The following is a 22,692-nucleotide window of genomic DNA, read 5'->3' on the forward strand; positions in this document are numbered from 1 at the left end:
CGGCTCCCGCCGCCCAAGGCCAGACGGCTCCCTGCGGCTCCTCTTCTACCCGGCAGCGATCTTAGTGGGAATGGGAGCTGTCTCACCAGCTCCACACGAGTGTGAGAACAGGAGCTCGTCCTGTCCTGACCGCTGGCCTCAGGGCAGGGGAGGTGATCCCCAAGGATGGCCAGAAGGACACAGTGGACTCAGAGAAGAAGCCCAAGCCCCACACAGGGAATGATTCGCAAGATGGGGACCCGGAGCCGAAGCGGGGTGCAGGGCAGAGCTGGGCCCCATGGAGGCCAGAAGAGGAGGCCCAGGAGGTGGGAGAGCTCAGGGCCAGGTCCATCCATGCCCCCAGTGAGCTGCCCAGCAAGCCGGGGACAGCCCCCCACGGCCTCCATTCCCCCGGGCATAGTGGAGGCCACGGACTTGGTACCAGCTCCTGCGGAGGCCCAGCCCCAGCTCAGAGCATCAGGGTGCAGCGTGCACCTTCAGGGTGACCCTCAGCACCCCTGAAGGGACAGCTCGACCACGAGACACAGGGACGGACACACCCAGACACACGGTCACACCAATCCAAGGACACAAACACACACGGCCAGGCGTGGTGGTGCACGCCTGTCATCCCAGTACTTGGGAGGCTGAGCCAGGAGGATCGCAGGCTCGAGGCCAGCCCCAGCCACTTAGCGAGGCCCACAGCAACTTAGACAGGTCCTGTTCCGAAATTTTAAAGAGCAGCCCAGCATGGTGGCAAGGCCTCTCATCCCAGTACTTGGGAGCCTGAGGCCAGAAAAATCACAGGTTCAAGGACAGCTCTGGCTAGTTGTGAGACCTTCATGAACCTAGCCCACCCCGTTTCTTAATAAAAATAAAATAGGGCTGGGGCTGGGGCTCCGAGGTAGAATGCCCCTGGGTACCTTCTCCATCCCAGTACAACGCAAGTGCACACACACACACACACGCAGATACAGATATACAAAGACACACAGACATACAAACATCCACAGACGCTTACGGAGCGGTGGACACACCTGTGGGGGTTCCATGCCACCGGGGCTCAGGGTGGCTGTTGTGGCTGTAGCGGTTTCTTAGGGCTCAGGGTCACTGTTGTGGCTGTAGCGGTGTCCTTGAGCTCAGGGTGACTGTTGTGTCCCTAGTGGTTGCTTTGGGCTCAGAGTGACTGTTGTGGCTCTAGCGGTTGCCTAGAGCTCAAGGTGACTGTCGTGGCTCTAGCGCTTTCCTAAGGCTCTGGGTGACTGTTGTGGCTCTAGCGGTTGCATTGATCTCAGGGTGGCTGTTGTGTCCTTAGTGGTTGCCTCCGGCTCAGGGTGGCTGTTGTGGCTCTAGTGGTTTCTTTGCGCTCAGGGTGACTGTTGTGGCTCTAGTGGTTTCTTTGCGCTCAGGGTGGCTGTTGTGGCTCTGGCGGTTGGTTTGGGCTCAGGGTGACTGTTGTGGCTCTAGCGGTTGCTTCTGTGTGCTCTCGGGAGCCCCACAGGTTGGGTGGTAAATGGGTGCCTTTCCCGCTCCCGGTTCCGTCGCTGTGGGGAGCAGGGAGGCCACTAAGTCTGGAGAACAAAACTTTTAATGTCTGGGCGGGTACAGAGGTCACACTCAGGCCGTCACTTCTTCTTGGGCCGTGACTCGTCAGGCTTCTCCATCGCGCTGTCCAGGAGTGGCTCGCGGGTCCGCGTCTCCTTCAGGCTTAAGTTGTCCAGCACCAGCTGCCTCAGGCTGACGTGGTCCAGGGGCTGTTCGACTGCACCGGAGCGGGTTGGGTCAGCTCCGCCAGCTGCCCCTGGCCGCGGCCCGGCACTGGACGCCCCAGCCAACGGGAGCCCTTGCGTGTGTGGGTGAGTGCCCGTACATGGGCATGCACATCTGTGGCATATCTGTGGACGGTTTGGCTTTTAGGGCAGCAGGATTGTATTGTATGGACCATTATGCCACCTTCTGCTTTTTCCTTTGAGGTCTATATGTTACTAAGGCTGTTCTCCCACATCAGCACATATGGACCTAGGGTGTCCTTTTTAGTGGCTATATAGTATTCCGTCGGGTAGACTATAATTTATTGAGCCAATGATGAGGGGGTGGGTATTTTGCTCTCTTTCTGGTTTGGGGCTAGAGTGAACATCCTTCTACTTCATCAGGGTCTCGGGGACTCATAAGCTTTTCTGGAAGGATCAGTTCTGGTAAGGGGCAGACCATGAACTTCCACCCGGAGAAGGTGAGGGAGCGGCAAACCCGAGCCCAAGCGGCCACGGCTGGGCAGAGCCAAGCCCGAGCGCCTCCATCAGGGGAAGGGGACATGGGTGGAGTCAGACTCCAGAGAAGAGGATGGGGGAGGAGTCTGGTGATCAGGTGTGTTTGTATCTGCCTAATTTGTAAAAATTTGCATATATGTAAATTTGTGTTGCATATTTATGTGTGTGTGTGTGTGTGTGTATTACATGACTGAGGATTGAGCCCAAAGGCATTCCACCTTTGAACTACACTCCCCAGCCATTTTTATTTTTTATTTGTCAAACAGGGTTTGGCTAGGTTATTAGGAGTCTCACTAAATTGCTGAGGCTGCCGTTGAACCTGTGACCCTCCCACCTCAGCCTCCCAAGCGCGGGGATGACAGGCCTGCGCCACCGCGCCCAGCTTTAAGTCTGTGCATTTTTAAGGTTCCTTTTAAAAGGTCCCAGGGAGCCGGGCGCGGTGGCGCACGCTTGTCATCCCCGGGCTTGGGAGGCGGAGACAGGAGGATCGCGCAGGTTCGAAGCCAGCCTCAGCTACTTAGTGAGGCTCTCGGCAACTTAGTGAGACCCTGTTTCCAAAAAAAATATAAAATGGGTCTGGGAGTATAGCCCGGAGGTAGAAAGCCCCTGGGTTCCACCCCCAGTACCACAAAAAATAAATAAATAAATAAATAAGTAAATAAATAAATAAATGGTCCCAAGGTAGCAGTGACTTTTGACAATACACAAGAGAAGTAAACTTGGGGAGTCTGTGGCGGGGCCGCCCTCAAGGCACAAGAACGAGCGTCCACGAGTCACGTTCAATGGGCTGTGGAGAGCCCGTGAGGGTTTGTACAGAGGGGACACCGAGGAAGCTGAGCCGGGCGCCTGTCGTCCCTGGGAGGCTGAGACGGGAGGATCCCAGGCTCCCGGCCAGCCTCAGCAACCTAATGAGGTCAAAGTAAGAATGTTTAAAAAACCGAGAGGACTTCGGGTGTAGCTCAGAAGTAGAATGCCCCTGAGTTCCGTCCCGGTACCAAAAGGAAGAGGGTGCAGCACCTGCGCCCCAGGGCGCCAGGACACGTCCCCGGGGGCCGCCCAGACCACGGGGGTCAGCACTCACTGTCGTCCAGCTTGTCGCTGAAAGGGTCGGCGCCCAGCACGGGCGGGGTGACCTTGATGGGTTCCGGGGGCTTGAGGAGGCCGGAGCCCCCCCAGAAGGGGTTGACGAAGGGCACGGGCGTCTCGGCGTCCGCCCCCTCCGTGTCCTGCATCCTTCTGCAGGACTCCAGCAGCAGCAGGTCGTTGGTCTTCTTCTCGATGATAGCTGCAAGAGAGGACGGGGGGCGCGCGCCCGTCATCCCGGCACTGGGGAGGCCGGGGCGGGAGGACCGCGGTGCGCGGCCAGCCTCGGCTACTCAGTGAGGCCCTCTGCAACTCAGGGAGACCCTGTTTCCAAATAAAATATAAATGGGTCTGGGAGTATAGCCCGGAGGTGGAAAGCCTCTGGGTTCCACCCCAGTACCATAAATAAATAAATAAATAAATAAATAAATAAATAAATAAATAAATAACAGCTGCTCTTCTAACCCAAGACCAGGGGCCGGCCGCCCTGGGCTCTGGACTCACAGAAGTACTGCGGGAGGTTGTTGTCTGTGATCTTCCCCGTCTCCCCCAGCTGCACCAAGACCCTGGTGGCGTCGCAGTCGATCTTCTTGAACAGACCCTCCACCGACTTCTTGAGGCGGTCCAGGGTCTGGCTGGTCTCCAGGTACTTGTCCTCGTAGGCGTTCGCCTCCTCCGTGGTCTGTCTTAGCTTCTCCTGCGGGCAGACACCAAGGTCCCGGGGTCGGCGGCTGGGCAGGACGTGCCCTGGGAGGGGAGGAGGCGGGGACCCCCGCACCAGGCTCTGCCGCCAGCCACGGTTCTGCAGACCTGGGGTGGGGGCGGGATCCCACCCAGATCCGTGCCCCCCACCCAGATCCGTGCGCTCCCATCAGCATCTTAAAATAGAACAGAAATGACAGGAGGAGCTCCTGCGTGGAGGCGCACCCTGGCCATCCCGGTACTTGGGAGGCTGAGACAGGAGGATCGCGGTTCTCGGCCAGTTTCCCCTACCTGTGAGGACCTTTGCAACTCAGTGAGACCTTGTTTCAAAATAAAGAATAAGCCGGGCGTGGTGGCGCAGGCTTGTAATCCCTGCGCTTGGGAGGCGGAGACAGGAGGATCGCGCGGGTTCGAAGCCAGCCTCAGCTACTTAGTGAGGCCCTCAGCAACTTAGTGAGACCCTGTTTCCAAATAAAGTATTAAAAAAAAATAGGTCTGGGAGTATAGCCCGGAGGTAGAAAAGCCCCTGGGTTTCACCCCCAGTTCCACTCAAGAATAAAAATAAAGAATAAAAAATCGGGCTGGAGGTGTAGCTTAGAGGCAGAATGCCCCTGGGTCCCATCCCCAGTACCACATAAATAAATAAATAAATGAATAGCCGGGCGTGGTGGCGCACGCTTGTCATCCCAGCATTCGGGAGGCTGAGACAAGAGGATCCCGGCTCACAGCCGGCCCCAGCTACTTAGTGAGGCCCTCTGCAATTTAGTGAGACCCTGTCTCAAAATAAAGAATAAAAAAAATCGGGCTGGAGGTGTAGCTCAGAGGTAGAACGCCCCCGGGTTCAATCCCCAGTACCGCAAAAAATATCAAATTAAATAACAATAGGCCAAAGAAAGCGCTAACCAGGGACTTGCACACAGATGGGCGCCAGTGGCCTCCGGGGGCGATGGCGCGTGCTCTGCTGCCCCCTGGTGGCCGGTCCGGGAAGGGCCCGCCGTTCCTGTTCCCAGCCAGGCACCTCTGGATTAGAACAGGACTTGGTGGCCAGATTAAGAGTTCACAGTTTTGCCCAACCCCACGCCACTAATATTTTTTCTTCTACTGGGAATTAAACCACCAAGTAGTCTACCTGTAGCCTACACTCCCAACCCGATTTTATTTATTTATTTTTTTTTTTTTGCGGGTCTGGGGATGGAACCCAGGGGCATTCGACCTCCGAGCTCCACCCCCTGCCCTATTTTTTATTCTTTATTTTGAAACCGGGTCTCACTGAGTTGCAGAGGGCCTAAGTAGCTGAGGCTGTCCGCGAACCGCGATCCTCCCGTCTCAGCCTCCCGAATGCTGGGATTACAAGCGTGCGCCACCACGCCCGGCTCCTATTCTATTTTTTTTATTTTTACCTAATCTTTTTACATTTTTTAAAATTTGGAAATGGTCTCCTAAGTCAGCGCGCGCGGCTGGCTTCGAACCTGGGCGATCCTCCTGTCTCTGCCTCCCAAGCGCGGGGATTACAGGCGTGCGCCACCACGCCTGGCTTTTATTTTTTTTATTTTGAAACCAGGTCACACCAAGTTACAGAGAGCCTGGCTAAACTGCTGAGGCTGGCTACGAACCTGTGATCCTTTGGTCTCAGTCTCCCAAGTGCTGGAGTTATAGGTGTATGCCGCTGCGCCCAGCAAACTCTTTTTCGTTTTTTCTAGTAGCTCCGCGCTCCACCCCAAGCCCTATCTGTTAGTCTTTAACCAGGGCCTCACTGAGCAGCTGAGGCTGGCCACGAACCTGCAACCTTCCTGTCTCAGCCTCCTAAGCACTGGGATGACAAACTCGCGCCACCACGCCCAGCGTGGCTCCTGTTATTAACAAATACAATTCTGAGGTGGTGCACACTGTCACCCCAGTACTCGAGATTAAAAAAAGAATTGAAAACGGCTGGGGATGGCCGGGTGTGGTGGCGCACACTTGCAATCCCGGCATTCCAGAGGCCAAGACCCCTGAGGATCGCGGTTCACAGCAAGGCCTTTTGCAACTCAGTGAGACTGTTTCAAAAAACAAAAAGACTAACAGCGGGCGCGGTGGCACAGCTTGTCATCCCCGCGCTTGGGAGGCGGAGACAGGAGGATCGCGCAGATTCAAAGCCAGCCTCGCTGACATAAGAGACTGTTTCAAAAATATAAAATAGGTCTGGGAGTGTAGCCCGGAGGTAGAAGGGCTTCCAGGAACCCCAGTGCCACACACACAAAAAAAAAAACCTAAATAAAAACTAAAAAATAGGGCTGGGGGTGTCGCTCTGAGGTAGAATGCCCCTGGGTTCCATCCCCAGTACCAAAAAAATAATAATAATAAATAGGGCTGGGGATGTAGCTCAGAGGTAGAATACACACACACACACACACACACACACACACACACACACACACACACGTGTCTTACAACATTCCAGCCCCGTAAGGCTGGCCAGGTGATTTGACCTCTGTGAACCCCGTCCCCTCGTCTGTAAAATGGGGTGATCGTCGGGTCGGATGGCACGAGCAGAGCACATAACGCGTCCCCGCTGGCCCTCACTGCTGGGCGGCAGGCGGCCAGGCCGGGTGGGCACAGGGGAGGCCCTGCATCGGGTGGGCACAGGGGAGGCCCTGCGGCGGGTGGGCACAGGGGAGGCCCTGCGGCGGGGACCTTTCTGGATGGAGTCCACCTGGGCTCCTCTCTCCAAAACGAGAGCTGTCTCTCTACAACGAAGACACCTGGGAACGGGGTCCCGCAGCCGGGCAGCCGGAGGTCACACCCAGATATGAGCCGCACCGGTCTCAAGCTATGGGGCGGACATGTTCCTGCTCCTAAAGCCGCCAGGCAGACAGACAGACAGACAGACAGACAGACAGACAGCAGAGGCTTCCGCCCCCTCCGCCCCCGGCTCACCTCCATCTGCTTGAGGATGGAGCGGCTGTCCTCGTGGGCCGATTTCTGCTGGGACCGCAGAGAGATTATCTCATCCTGCTCCAGGGAGAAGGGACAGGGCCGTGAGGGGCAGCGGTGTCCCCTCCCCGCCACACCCGGACCCACGCTCCCAGCAACAACCCAGACCCTGACTTTTTATTTTATTTTATTTTATTTTTGGCTTCATTTTGAAACAGGGTCTGGCCTAGGATGCTGAGGGTATCACTGAATTGCCGAGGCTGGCCTCAGGTCTGCGATCCTCCAGTGCTCAGCCTCCCAAGAGCGGAGATGACAGGCCCCGCTCCAAAAACGCCCAACTGTGGCCCCGGTTAGGGAAAACCTCGGTGTTCCGGCCAGAGCCCTCCCTGCCGTGCCGCAGACGGCCACCAGGGGGCGGTGGCGTCCTTCTCTAGTCTGATTTTCCAAGAGAAACCAGAAATTCAGATTTCCGCGTAGAATATACTGACTTTTAAATATTGGCAAGCAATAAATTAACAAGTTACAGGGTGGAGGAGACCAAGGAAAGGCGTAAGGCTGGATTCAGCCAGTTTTAGGACCTTGGGCCCCAGCCCCCAGGAGAGAGTGAAGCCAGGTGTTAGAATAGGAATCCAAGCCAGGCTGGTGGGCACGCTTGTAATCCCCGCGCTTGGGAGGCAGAGACAGGAGGATCGCACAGGTTCGAAGCCAGCCTCGGCTACTGAGTGAGGCTCTCGGCAACTTAGTGAGACCCTGTTTCCAAATAAAATATAAAATAGGTCTGGGAGTATAGCCCGGAGGTAGAAAGCCTCTGGGTTCCACCCCCAGTACCACCAAAAAGAGAGAGAGAGAGAGAGAGAAAGAGAGAGAGAGAGAGGCCCTGTTTCAAATTTTTTTTAAAAAAAGTATAAAATAGGCCTGGGAGTGTAACCCAGAGGTAGAAGGGTTTCCAGGAACCCCAGTACCACCAAAAAAAAAAAAAAAAAAAAAGGAATACAAATCCATGTTTGTAATCCCAGTACTTGGGAAGCTGAGACAGGAGGAGGATCATAGGTTTGAGGACAGCCTCAGCAAGTAATGAGACTCTCATTAACCTAGCGAGGCCCTTTTTCAAAATAAAAATAAACGCCAGGCATGGCGGTGCACACTTGTAATCTCAGCATTTGGGAGGCTGAGACAGGAGGATCGCGGATGGAGGACAGCCTCAGCTACTTAGTGAGGCCCTTTGCAACTCAGTGAGACCCTGTTTCAAAAGAAAGACTAAAAAATAGGACTGGAGGTGTAGCTCAGAGATAGAATGCCTTTGGGTTCCATCCCTAGTACCACAAAAAATAAAAATAAAAAAATAAAAGTAAAATTGGGGCTGGGGATGTAACTCAGAGGTAGAATGCCCCTGGACTCAATTTCCAGTACCACACACACAAAAAGAAACTTTTTTTTTTTTTTTTTGGTACTGGGGATTGAACCCAAGGGTGTTCTACCTCCGAGCTACACCCCCAGTTCTAATTTATTTCTTATTTGTAAACAGGGCCTCACTAAGTCGCCAAGGCTGGCTTCGAACCTGTGATCCTCTTATCTCAGTCTCCCAAGTACTGGGATTACAAGCGTGCACCACAATGCTTGGCTCGGCTGTTTATATTCTGAGGAATAAGTAGGTCGGGAGCCAATTAAATTTGGGAAATTACGGGTTCCATAAAGGTAAACGAGTTTCTTTCTTGCAGGCCTTGACAGAGCCTTGACTTCGCTCCTGTACACAAAGTCTGTACGAGATGAGCGGTGCCTCTCCCTCCTCAGCTCCTGCAACTGCTGATAACAGGGGTCAGCAAACTTAGGGCAGAGGGCCCGACGGTAAGCGTTCTAGTCTTTGCATGTGTGCTTGTGTGCTTCCTTTAAAATTTTAAAAGTTGAGGCAGATATGGTGGCGCACACCTGTAACCCCAGTACTTGGGAGGCTGAGACAGGAGGATCGCGGGCTTGAAGTCAGCCTCAGGAACTTAGTGGACGTCCTGTTTCCAAGGGAAAAATAAAAACAGAGCTGGGGTGAAGCTCAGAGGTAGAATACCCCTGGGTTCAATTCCTAGTACCCAAACAAATCAATTAGTTAAATTCATTTAAAAAGTGTAAAAAGTTATTCTTCATCCATGGACTATATAAAACAGCCATGATCTATAGTTTACTGAGCCCTGGATTATAAAACACGCCATGGGTTACAGACATCACTACTGGATGCGGGAGTCACGAGACATTAAATGTCTGTATCAACTCAAAGTCGAAAACCGATTTCGGGGTGTATTCATTTCGAGTCACCGCCCCATGCCATTTTGGCATGGGGCTGTATTTCTATTTTCTGTATTTCTATCTTCCTAATAAACTTCTTTAAATCTTCAGCAGCTGTCAAAAAAAAAGAAAAAAGAAAAAAAGAAAACCGATTTCAAAGAAGTTAAAATGGAGGGCGTGAGAGGAGCTGGGTATGGTGGCTCGTGCCTGTAATCCCAGTCCTTGGGAGGCTGAGACAAGAGGATCCCAGGTTCGAAGACAGCCTCAGCAACCTAGCGAGACCCAGTTTCCAAACATTAAAACATTTTTAAAAGGCCGGGGGTGAGGCTCAGAGGTAGAATGCCCCCTACTCCATCCCCCAGCACCACAGAGATAAGTGACATAAACTGAAGGAGAGGCACAGGGCGTGGGCTAAGCTGGCTGGGCTTGGGGGTCACGGCATTAGGGAGGCTGCTTGGAGACAGGAGCTGCCCCACCTGGATCCTCTGGGTCCTCTTGTGCATCGTCTCCATGTAGTTATTGAGCTCCGTGACATACGTGAACCGGGCAAAGTTCTTCTCTTCCTTAGCCAGGAACTCCTCAATGAGCTGGGCCAGGTTGCCGCTCTCCGCCAGCTTGAGCAGCCGGAGGTGGGCCACCTCGTAGCTCTCAAAGCTCTCCCCCTTGCTCCTCTTCCCCCGTTTTTTGGCCTTGAGAGCTGGGGAGGAAAGAAAAACCCAGCGCGGGTGAGTGCCTCCCGCGGGGAAGCCATCCTGTCCTGGGGGAGGGGCTGGGTTGTTCCAGAAAATGGAGCGGCAGCTTCACCTGCGGTTTCTTCACCAGTAGCTTAGGAAGCTGTGACTACGGGCCCAACACTGGGCTACACTCTACTGACACCGAAATGTTCTGGCCCCGAAGGAGCTTCCATGAAAAGATCAAAGAAGATACCCAAGTAAACAGAAGAAACCCGCACGTTACCGTGGCGGGAGGAAGGAGATGCCTCGCAGCTGAGATGGGGGCTCGGCTTTGGCTGCGTGGCCAGGGAAGGCCTCTCTAGAGAGGGGGCGTTGAGCTGGCCGGAGGTCAAGGTTTGTGGGAAGGCCCAGAGCTGGGCACACCCAAGGAACTGGCACCAAGAAAGTTCTCAGAGCCTTTCTCTCCCCACAGCCTGACTGCCTTAACCCAGGCTCTTTCCTCTCTCTGAAGGAACTTTCTAGATAAATCTGGCTCACATGACTTCATCACGTGGATGCCCACCGTCCTTGGGATAAAACCAAGGACAGGGAGGCTCAGCTGTCATCCCAGGATTTGAGAGGCTGAGACAGGACAATAGCAGGTCCGGGGCCAGCGTCGGCAATTTAGCAAGGTCCTCCACAACTTAAAAAATTTAAGTTTTCCAAATTAAATAGAAGGCCCTGGTTTCCACCCCTAGTACCACAAAAAAAAAATTCATTAATTAATTAACATTTAAATTAAACTAGGCATTTTGGACTTCGATTTGCTAAATTTGGCAGTCCTGTTACAAGGAGACTTGGGCACCGAGGGGCCCTCGGGAGAGGGGCAGAAGGTCAGAGCGCCCGGGGAGGGTACCTTCCTCCTTCTTGGCCTGCTCTTCGAATTCGCTGCGGTCGTTGAGTTTGATGAGCAGGAAGGACTTAAGCTTGGTCTCGTGGGCGTAGAGCCGCTCCAGCTCGCGGATCTCCAGGTTGTACTGGGAAATATCCTTCTGCTGGCGGTCCTTCATGGCGGCCATCCGAGCCATGGCTTCCAACCTGGGCAGAGGAGCAGGGCTGAGTGTCCTGAGGCCCCTTCCAGCCAGTCTAGAAGGACTTCCTGCCCACCAGGGACCACCAAGGTTTTGGGGTATTTTTTAACCAACAGAGGTTCCTGGGCATGGCTGAACAGCTCAACGGACCTGAGCAACTGGAGCTGCTCAGGAAGTGAGTTTTTCTACCATTATCATCTCCATCATCATTACTGCCACCACTATCATCATTATTACCAGCACTATTTACATCATCACCATCACCATCACCATTGTCATCATCATCACCACCACCATCAGCAGCAGGATCACCACCACCATCATCACCACCATCACCATCGTCACCATCACCACCATCATCAGCATCACCACCATCATCAGCATCATCACCATCGTCACCATCATCACCACCATCATCATCACCATCGTCACCATCATCACTATCATCATCACCACCACCATCAGCAGCAGCATCACCACCATCATCGTCACCATCACCACCACCATCATCACCATCATCACCACCATCAGCAGCATCATCACCATCGTCACCATCATCACCACCATCATCATCACCATCGTCACCATCATCACTATCATCATCATCACCACCACCACCATCAGCAGTAGCATCACCACCACCATCGTCACCATCATCACCACCATCGTCACCATCACCACCATCAGCAGCATCATCACCATCGTCACCATCATCACTATCATCATCATCACCACCACCATCAGCAGCAGCATCACCACCATCATCGTCACCATCACCACCACCATCATCACCATCACCATCATCACCATCATCATCATCACCACCATCGTCACCATCAACACCACCACCATCATCATCATCACCATCGTCACCATCGTCACCACCACCATCATCGTCACCATCACCACCACCATCGTCACCATCACCACCACCATCATCACCATCACCATCGTCACCATCATCACCATCATCACCACCACCATCATCGTCACCATCACCACCATCATCACCATCACCATCGTCACCATCATCACCATCATCATCATCACCACCACCATCGTCACCACCATCACCACCACCATCATCATCATCACCATTGTCACCATCGTCACCACCACCATCATCGTCACCATCGTCATTACCATCATCATCATCATCACAATCATCACCATCACCACCGTCACCATCACCACTGTCACCATCACCATAACTATCATCACCATCACCACCATTACCATTATCATCATCACCATCATCACCATCACCACTGTCACCATCACCATCATAACTATCATCACCATCACCATCACCATCATCACCATCATCACCACCATCATCACCATTATCACCATCACCATTGTCATCACCATCACCATCACCACCATAATCACCATTATCACCATCATCACCATCACCACCACCACCGTCACCATCACCATCATAACCATATCACCACCATCATCACCATCACCATTGTCATCACCATCACCCTCATCACCATCATCACCATCGTCACCATCACCATAACTATCATCACCATCACCATAATGACCATTATCACCATCATCACCATCACCACCACCACCGTCACCATCACCATCATAACCATATCACCACCATCATCATCATCATCACCAGCAGCAGCATCACCACTATTCCCATCCTCACCCTCGTCATCATCACCATCACCGGTGGTCACCAGTATCATCACCATGACCACCACCATCCCAGGGCCGGCAGCAGCAGCATTCCCACCGCTCGGAATCGCCGTGTCCCGGCACTCCCTTCTGTGCATACATTATTGAGTCTTCTTTACGGTGCCAAAAATCCCACGCCATTAGTAATCATGGAGCCAGGATTCCAGCCCAGTTATGTAGGACTCTAAAACCTGTTGTCTCTGCAGCCAAACAATATGCCGAGAGGCCTAGATGGAGAAAGACTCCTCGGAGGCAGTCATGTTGAGAGACAGAGACAGGAGGATCACGGGTTCGAGGACAGCCTCAGCAAGTAGTGAGACTCTCATCAACCTATTGAGGCCCTATTTCCAAAAATAACTAAAATAGAGGTTGGGGCTTAGCTCAGAGCTAGAATGCCCTGGATTTGATCCCCAGTACAAAAAAGAAAAGAAAAAGAAAAAAGACCCCCAGGACCAGAGGCAGGAGCACCTGCGGGGGACAGCGCAGAATAAAGCTTTGAGCCCCAGCTCTACCATGTCTGCGACCTCCCGGATTTCGGGTGAACATTTTAGCACCTCTAAGCCTGTGTCCTGGTCTGCAAAATGGGAGTAACGCCTCCCAGAGCAGTCGTGAGGATTAAAATAATCCACGGCGCCCCTGACATCACACGGGGCACGCGGCGGTGCCCGAGTCCTTATTAGGACGACGCAAGGCCCCCAACGCACCAGAGCAGGTGCCTCGAGCCAGCGCGGCCCCGCCATGCCCCCGGCGCACCTCTGCTCGTAGGCCTGGGAGGACTGTTCAATGGCCACGTTCATCGTCTTCTTCTGCGTGGACAGGCGTCGCTGCAGCTGCTGGTAGACGTTGTCGTACGCGGCCTTCTCGAAGCGCAGGTCCTCGATCTCCTTCCGAAGCTTGGCGTTGGTGGTCAGTATCTTGTCAAAGTGGACGGTGACCTGTTGGGAGGGTGCGTTTCAGAACGGGGCTCATTCCTCCTGCGGCAGGTAGGAGGCTGCAGGATCTCCCTGTCTCATACCCCCGGGCCGGGGAATGGTTGAGCACTGCCAGAGGGATTTGAGCAGGCCTTGCGCAGGTTCAAGGCCACCCTCAGTGACCTTTAGACCTCACCTCTGGTTTTCAGCAATTACAGGGGAGACGGGAGCTGGCCAAGCTAAGCAACCCCATCGGAAATAACTAGCCAAACCAGGCCTATCATCCCAGTACTTGGGAGGCTGAGGCTGGAGAACTGTAAGATTCGAGGCCAGCCTCAGCAACTTAGTGAGGCCCTGTTTCACAGTAAAAAATAAAATAGGACGCCGGGCGTGGTGGCGCACGCTTGTAATCCCTGCGCTTGGGAGGCGGAGACAGGAGGACCGCGCAGGTTCGAAGCCAGCTGCGCTGGCTTAAGAGACCCTGTTTCCAAATAAAAATATAAAATGGGTCTGAGAGTGTAGCCCAGAGGTAGAAGGGTTTCCAGTAACCCCAGTACCACCAATAAATAAGTAAATAAATAAATAATTAAAATAAAATAGGACTGGGGGTGTAACTCAGCGGTAGAATGCCCCTGGGTTCAATTCTCACTACCACAGACACACACAAAAAAGAGCTGCTCTCCTAGATTTAAGAAATTTAAGAGACCCAACAATTATATAAACTTTGAATTGACTTTGTGTATGTTTCTGTGTGTGTGTGTGTGTGTGTGTGTGTGTCAGCATCTTGTACATGCTAGTTAAGGACTCTACCACTAAGCCACGTCCTCACGCCCTGAATTTATTTATTTATTTATTTATTTATTTATTTATTTATTTATTTATTATTTGGTGGTGCTGGGAATTGAATCCAGGGGCATTCTGCCTCTGAGCTACACCCCCTATTTGTTTTGTTTTGTTTTGGGTTTTTTTGGGTGGTATTGGGGGTGGAACCCAGGGGCTTTCTACCTCTGGACTACACTCCCAGACCTATTTTATACTTTATTTGGAAACAGGTTCTCACTAAGTTGCTGAGAGCCTCACTAAGTAGCTGAGGCTGGCTTCGAACCTGTGTGATCCTCCTGTCTCAGCCTCACAAGCGCGGGGATTACAAGCGTGCGCCACCATGCTCGGCCCCAGCCCTATTTTTATCCTTTATTTTGGAACAGGGTCTCACTAAGTTGGGGAGGGCCTAAGTAGCTGAGGCTGGCCTTGAACCTGCGATCCTCCTGTCTCAGCCTCCCAAGTCCTGGGATTCCAGGCCTGGGCCACCTCCCATATGCCCAGCTCATCATTCTTGACTCTGAGCGGAGGGGAGCGGACAGTCCTGCTCAGAAGTCACAGCGGACACGGTACGTACAAGATTCAAGCGGGTTTCCAGAATGTGGATCTGTCTCTGCAGTTTCCGAGGGTTAGTGGCCTCTTGCATTTTGACAAAGATCTGCTTTTGGCTTGTGATTTTTTTTTCCATTTGAACAATCTGAAAAAGTGAAAAAGTCCAGCTGTGTTAATATCTGTATGGGTCCAAATTGTCATTGTTGTTGTTGTCCTTTTGGAGATGGAACCCAGGGACATTCTACTTCCAGGCTACGCCTCCAGCCCTATTTTATTTTTGTATTCTGCAAAGGGTCTTGCCGAGTTGCTGAGAGCATCACACCAAGTTGCTGAGGCCGTCCTCGAACCTACAACCCTCCGGTCTCAGCCTCCCAAGTACCAGGATCCCAGGTGCACACCGCCATGCCCAGCTCGGCCTTACAGCTTCAGGGCCGGGGGACTGGGCAACGGGCAGCTACAGCTCACCCCCCCACACAGTGTGCTAAGGATGTGTCCTAGCATGGGGGAGGGGGCCAGCTGCTAGGGAGCCCAGCGGGGCAGGGGAGTGGAGAGCCCGGGCTCTCTGGGCTCCAGGAGGGCACTGGCTGGGGTTAACCCTGCGTGGGCCGCACCTTCCCGTCCAGCTCCGCCAGCAGACCCTTCATGGACTTGATCAGGGCCTCGTAGTCCTCCTTGGCCTGCAGCAGGAAGCGCAGCTCCATGTAATTTTTCTGATTCAGATCCAAGTTCTTGGAGGACTTCAGGAGACTCAGGAGCAGGGTAATCTCGTCCTGCTCTGCCTGCAGGGTCTGTATTTCCCTCCTGCGGGGAGAGGGGATCTCCATTGACCCTGGACCCAGTAATAGCCCTCGTGGGTCCTCGGGCACCTTAGCACGGAGAGGAGCTTGGGAGAAGTACTTCCCCTCCCAGCCAGCGCAGGGGTCTCGCCCCGGGTCTCAGATCCAGGTCTACAACCCTGATTCTGAGCCGGGCCTGGCGGCGCACACGGCTCATCCCAGTACTTGGCAGGTAGAGACAGGAGGATCGCAGGTTCGAGGGCAGCCTCGGCAAGTAGTGAGACTCTTATCAATCTAGTGAGACCCTGTTTCCAAATAATAGAACCCTGATCACCACAGAGACCAGATCCACTGGCCGCCTGTGTTTGTAAATAAAGTTTTATTTACAAACACACCCGTTATCACATGCATGGACTATGGCAATTCATAATTGACTACAATTTTCCTTCTGCTAATAAGCAGCTTCTGCGTTTGCAAGTGTTATGGATGTGGCTAAGGAATTCAGTCCCTTTGGAGGGAATCTCTGCATGCCTGTTTTATGTTTATCTCTTCAACTCCAAGGAACAACTTCCTATTGCCCAAAGAAATACACACGTCATCGTTTCTAGGGCAACCCAATTTCAAATATTCAACCTTGCAGCTCCCAGAAGCACACACTAAGGAGAAACATAGGGATCCGCCACGGAGAGATTCCAGCCTTCGCAGGAAACGACCGGCTCCCCTGGCGAGACCAGGCAGGGATGGCCACGCCCACCCCGAAGCCCAGCCCCACCCACCGCAGCTGATTGGACCTGGCGAAGACACCTGACTGATTGTAGCCAATCAATCAGATTCTCCCTCTCTTGGGGAATTTGGAATTGGAAGTGATTCTTGACAGGCCCTCTGTGGCCCTCAGTCCCAGACAAGTGCAAGCTGATTGGACCAGACGTAGACACCTGCTGAAATTCGGAGGGAAAAGAGGACAGGACATGGATAGAGAAAAACAGGGACCAGAAATTCTCTCTGAAACTTGGGTGCCCTGCTCCTTGGCATCCTCAAGACACTTGGCGTCCTGATATTGAAGACCCCTCCCCACAGACACTGTCTTGTGTGGGTTAAGAGTCTTCAAAAAATGTGTGTGTGTGTGTGTGTGTGTGTGTGTGTGTGTGTGTATGTGTGTGTGTGTATATATATATATATATATATATATTTTTTTTTTTTTTTAATGGTGCTGGGGAGTGAGCACAGAGGCATTCTACCTTCGAGCTACACGCCTAACCCTATTTTATTTTTTTATTTGGAAACAGGGTCGCAATTGTTGAAGGCCTTTGAAGTGAGCCTTGAACCTGTGATCTTCGTGTCCCAGCCTCCCAAGTACTAGGGTTACAGGTATGCGACACCACACCCGGTTTCCTAATTTTTTATTTTACTTTTTTAATTTATTTTTTTATTTTTAAATAAAAGCCTCAGTTCTGGGGACCGGTCTCAGAAGCACAGCTGCACCCAGCCCCGGAGCCCGCACAGGGAGCCGAACCCCACTGTCCTCCCAGGCCCAGGTTCGAGACCCCGCCGCCACTCACTGCTGGCTGTTGAGCCTTAGCTGATTGCGGAAGTTGAAGGACTTCCGACTGGCCACCATCTTGCGGAACTGCTGGCGCAGCCTCCGAAGCTCGGTCTCGGCCTGCAGCTCTTTGACCTTCTCCGGGGGCTCTGGAAGGGGGTCCGAGTCCCTTCTCCGGTTCCTCTTCAACTGGGCCCGGCGGGCAGAGAACAAGGGTGAGGGGGCCGGTGGAGCCCCCACCCCAAGGGCGGCAGCGCTGGGGGGAAGGCCCCGGGGTGGGGGGGGCGTCTCGGCCACAGAGGGGGCCCGCCCCGGGTCGCCAGGGGGGACACACGGCGGGACTCCTCGCCGCACCCCGGGGGCGCCCGGCTGTGCTGGGAGGAGGCTGTTGTCTGGGGTCCTGGGTTCGAGTCCCGCCTGTGCTGTCGACGGCATGGTGATGGGCAGAGCCAATCAAGGCCCAGGAAGCAGCCGCAGGGTGCTGACGTCCCGGGAGCTAGGTCACCTACCATGGGCACCTACCATGGGCACCTACCATGGGCATCTTGAGACAAGTGGGCTTTCCTTCCGCTGGACGCTGGACCCAGGCAGCTCAGATCAGCAAGTCCCCTCTCTCTCTCTCTCTCTCTCTCTCTCTCTCTCTCTCTCTCTCTCTCTCGTCTTTTTCTCTCTCTGCAGTATCCTGTCCACAGGGGCAGAAGGACGAGAACTTGTAAGCCGCCTGCTGCAGTCCGGACCTGCGGGCCTCCCCCTTCCCGGCTCCCCACAGCCCCGTCCCCCGCCCGCAGCTTGGCAGGGGACAGCGGGGCAGATGCTGCCCGGGTGTGAGAGGAGCCCCCTCCCCGAAAAGCAACGTTTGCCTGGAACTTGTTCCTCTCATGATTTATTATTAGGAGCCGGGGAGACGGTGTGAGGATTAAAGGCAGGGGCGCCCCACCTGGCTGCCCCACCTCACGCTAGCCGAGGCTGGACCCCTGGCCCTCAACTTAGAGTAGCAGTGTGCACTGGTGGTGGGATGGAACCCACCTCCCAGCTTCACCCCCAGCCCCATTTCACTTATTTATTTGTTTATTTATTTATTGGCGCTACCGGGGATGGAGCCCAGGGGCATTCTACCTTCGAGCTACACCCCAGCCCTATTTTATGTATGTATGTATGTATGTATGTATGTATGTATGTATGTATGTATTTGCGGTACCAGGGATGGAGCCCAGGGCATTCTATCTTCGAGCTACACCCCCAGCCCTATTTTTTAGTCTTATTTTTGAAACAAGGTCTCATTGAGTTGCAAAGGGCCTCACCAAGCAGCTGAGGGTAACCGCAGCCTCAGCCTCCCGAATGCTGGGATTATAAACGTGTGCCACCACGCCTGGCTCACTTATTTATTTATTTTATTTATTTGTTGGCTTGTGTTTAATCTATTTAATGGCACTGGGGCTTTCTACCCCTGAGCTTACACCCCCAGCCTTAATAATTTATATCTTTATTTATAGGTACTGGGAACTGAACTCAAGGGCATTCTACCTCTGAGCTACCACACTGAGGGGCGTCCCGGGTACCTTTCTCCTCTGGAGACTGTGCCCGGAAGTTCCCGTGGGAAGCCACGCCCTCCCCCACCAGCTCCACCCCCTCCTGTTTTGCTGCTCAGGGCTGGCCACACCCACCAATTCCAGGATTGGGGCATATGACTCCGGGTGGACCAATCAGAATGCCAGATCCCTGCCCAATCCGCATAATCCTCAACTCCTGGAATGAGTAGGCGAAGGGGCGTCCCACCCTGACTTAATCTGAGTGAATAGTGCAATTTCAGCTTGAATTCTTAGATTTTGCTTTTTCCCGCGCTCGAACCTAACTGAATAAGGCGAGGAGCGGCTGATAACCATCGTTTCTCTGCAGGCACCTGAGTCTGAATCTTAAAAGCATCGTCTAAGCCCCTGGATTTCGCCAAGCCCAAAGATGCCTCGGGGTTATAATCAATGGTAGGAATCAATATTTTCCATTAAAGCCATCTAAGCTGCATTTTCTCCCGCGAGCATCCAGATGGGTTCTTGGGCTACTTAAATCCATTTAGCACCAACACTGAGCCCCTGATCCTAATGTAGGCTCAACTTTCTAGGGAATTCAGTGGCCAGTGAACCATACAGGCGCTCTGAATAGAGCAGGCGTGGTGGCACACGCTTATAATCTCAGTTCTTGGGAGGCTGAGACAGGAAGATCGCAGGTTCCAGGACAGCCTCGGCAACGTAGTGAGACCCTGTTTCAGAATCAAAATAAAAGGGCTGAGGATGTCCTTAGGAGTTAGAATGCCACTGGGTTCAATAACCAGTATCAAAAAAAGAGGGGGTGGGGAAAGGCTGGTGGTGCAGCTGAAAGGTATCCCCAGTGCCCAAAATAAAAAAATAAAAATAAAAAGGCCGGGCGTGGTGGCGCGCGCTTGTAATCCCAGTACTCAGCAGGCTGAGACAGGAAGGTCGCAGGTTCGAAACCAGCCTCAGCTATTTAGTGAGGCCCTCCGCAACTTAGTGAGTTCCTGTTTCAAAATAAAAAATAGGGATAGAGCCTGGAGTGGTGGCACACGCTTGCAATCCCGGCATTCAGGAAGCTGAGACAGGAGGACCATGGTTTGCGGACAGCCTCAGCTACTGGATAAGGCCCTTTGCAACTCAGTGAGACCCTGTTTCAAAATAAATAAAAAGTTGGGAAATACACACAATGGAATTCTATTCAGCTATAAAGAAGAACAAAATCACCGTCATTCGTAAGAAGACGGAAAGTGCTGGAAAGCATTATGTTAAGTGAGATCAGCCAAGCACAGAGAGAGAAGGGACATATGTTTCCTCTAATATGCCCAAACGAGTGAGCACTGGGGATACCAGAGGGACTCCAGATGATGGAAGGGAAATCTCAGCAAAGTTTGAGTGGAAAACTAAGAGAGGAAGGAGGCTGAACTTGACTGATGAGCGGCCATTTCCAAATAGGTGTAAAAGTACGAATATAGCAAGGTTAGCCTGGGTATTAAGTGTCGGGAGGGGGGAAGGGAAGCGAGGGGGGGAGAGGGCACCAAATACAGATTAAATGTATAACATTTACTTTCAATAAAAAGAAAGAAAGAAAGATAAATAAATAAATTAAAAATTAAAATAATAAGGCTAGGGGTGTAGCTTTTAGGCAGAATGCCCCTGAGTTCAATCGGTACCCCCCAAAAATAATAATTACATAAAATAAAAAGGCTGGAGGTGTAGCTCAAAGGTGGAATGCCCCAGGGTTCAATCGCCAGGACTAATAATAATCATAATAAATCAAGGGTCATTATGGGAGGAAACTGGAAAGTGCTGCGTCTATGGGGCTGACATCCCGAATTCACTTAGCCGTTCCCCCAGCTCGGGGCCTCGGTCTGAACCGCTGGGGGCACCCCCTTGGCCTCTGCCCAGCAGGGGCGCCGTGGAGAGCCGCTGCGGGCGGGCACTCACCAGCGACCGGCGGGTCCGCGGTGCAGGGAGAGGGCTGCGCCGCCCGCCCGGCCCGGCCGAGGCCCGCTCCCAGCTCGCGCCTTGTGACGCGCACAGAGTTCGGCCCTGGAAGGCCGGGCTGCGGCCGGGGGCGCGGGGAGGGGCGGCAGCCGCTCGCCCACCCCCTCCCGAGAGCCCTGCCCTGCCCTGCCCTGCCCTGCCCGGTGGGCCCTCCTGACCGGGGTAGCCCGCCGCCTCCTCCACCTCCTCCTCTCCCTCCTCCTCCTCCTCCTCCTCCTCCACCTCCTCCTCTCTCTCCTCCTCTCCCTCCTCCTCCTCTCCCTCCTCCTCATCCTCCTCCTCTTCTCCCCTCCTCCTCCTCCATCTCCTCCTCTCCCTTCTCCCTCTTCTCTCCCTCCTCCTCTCCCTCCTCCTCCACCTCCTCCTCTCCCTCCTCCTCCACCTCCTCCTCTCCCTCCTCCTCCTCTCCCTCCTCCTCTTCCTCCCCTCCTCCTCCACCTCCTCCTCTCCCTCCTCCTCCTCCTCCACCTCCTCCTTTCCCTCCTCCTCCTCTCCCTCCTCCTCCTCTCCCTCCTCCCTCCTCCTCTCCCTCCTCCTCCTCCACAGCCTCCTCTCCCTCCTCCTCCTCCTCCACCTCCTCCTCTCCCTCCTCCTCCTTCACCTCCTCCTTCCTCCTCCCCCCCTCCTCTACCTCCTCCACACCTCCACCTCCTCCTCCTCTCCCTCCTCCTCCTCTCCCTCCTCCTCCTCTCCCTCCTCCTCCTCCTCTCCCTCCTCCTCCTCCTCCACCTCCTCCTCTCCCTCCTCCTCCTCCACCTCCTCCTCTCCCTCCTCCCTCCTCCACCTCCTCCTTTCCCTCCTCCTCCCTCCCTCCTCCTCCCTCTCCTCCTCCTCCTCCTCTCCCTCCTCCTCCTCCACATCCTCCTCTCCCTCCTCCTCCTCCACCTCCTCCTCTCCCTCCTCCTCCTTCACCTCCTCCTCTCCCTCCTCCCCCCTCCTCTACCTCCTCCACACCTCCACCTCCTCCTCCTCTCCCTCCTCCTCTCCCTCCTCCTCCTCTCCCTCCTCCTCCTCCTCTCCCTCCTCCTCCTCTCCCTCCTCCTCCTCCTCTCCCTCCTCCTCCTCCTCCACATCCTCCTATCCCTCCTCCTCCTCCTCTCCCTCCTCCTCTCCTCCTCCTCCTCTCCCTCCTCCTCCTCCTCCACCTCCTCCTCTCCCTCCTCCTCCTCCTCCACCTCCTCCTCTCCCTCCTCCTCCACCTCCTCTTCTCCCTCCTCCTCTCCCTCCTCCTCCACCTCCTCTTCTCCCTCCTCCTCTCCTCCCCCCTCTCCTCCTCCTCTCCTCCCCCTTCTCCTCCTCCTCCCCCCTTCTCCTCCTCCTCCCCCTCTCCCTCCTCCCCCCTCCTCCACCTCCTCCTCTCCCTCCTCCTCCTCCTCCACCTCCTCCTCTCCCTCCTCCTCTCCACCTCCTCTTCTCCCTCCTCCTCCTCTCCCTCCTCCTCCACCTCTACTTCCTCCTCTTCTTCCTCCTCCTCCTCCACCTCCTCCTCCTCCCTCTTCCTCCTCCTCTTTTCTTATCTTTTTTTTTTTTCTTTTTTGCTACTAGGGATTGAACCCAGAGGCATTCTACTTCTGAGCTGCACCCCCAGCCCTATTTTTTATTCTTTATTTTCAAACAGGATCTCACCAAGTTGTGGAGGGCTTCACTCAGTAGCTGAGGCTGGATGCAAACCTGTGATCAGGTACTGGGGTCACAAGCATGCGCCACCACGCCGGGCTTTTTTTTTTTTTTTTTTACTTTAATTTTGTGACACTGGGGATTGAACCCAGGGCATTCTGCCTCCGGGATACACTCGGGTTATTTGGGGGGGGGGAGGTCCTGGGAATAAAACCCAGGGCATTCTTCTCCCAGCTACGCCCCCAGCCCTATTTTTTATACTTTATTTGGAAACAGGGTCTCACTAA

General features: G+C 53.8%; 1 protein-coding gene across 1 annotated transcript; it reads right to left on the bottom strand.

The window, feature by feature from the left end:
* Window positions 1–1,604: 1,604 nt before the first annotated feature.
* CCDC63 (coiled-coil domain containing 63) lies at window positions 1,605–17,441 on the bottom strand (the record flags this gene model as incomplete). The annotated part of the gene is made up of 10 exons (XM_080717573.1): window positions 17,278–17,441; window positions 15,554–15,743; window positions 14,968–15,087; window positions 13,414–13,595; window positions 10,788–10,969; window positions 9,695–9,915; window positions 6,948–7,022; window positions 3,834–4,026; window positions 3,328–3,531; window positions 1,605–1,741 (listed from the first exon to the last, which is right to left on the bottom strand). Exons 1-10 carry the CDS (start codon window positions 17,334–17,336, stop codon window positions 1,605–1,607), a joined length of 1,563 nt encoding a protein of 520 aa, XP_080573699.1. The 5' UTR covers window positions 17,337–17,441.
* Window positions 17,442–22,692: the final 5,251 nt, after the last annotated feature.

Source organism: Muscardinus avellanarius (assembly GCF_963383645.1).
Source record: "Muscardinus avellanarius genome assembly, chromosome: 21".
In the NCBI taxonomy this organism is placed as follows: Eukaryota; Metazoa; Chordata; class Mammalia; order Rodentia; family Gliridae; genus Muscardinus; species Muscardinus avellanarius.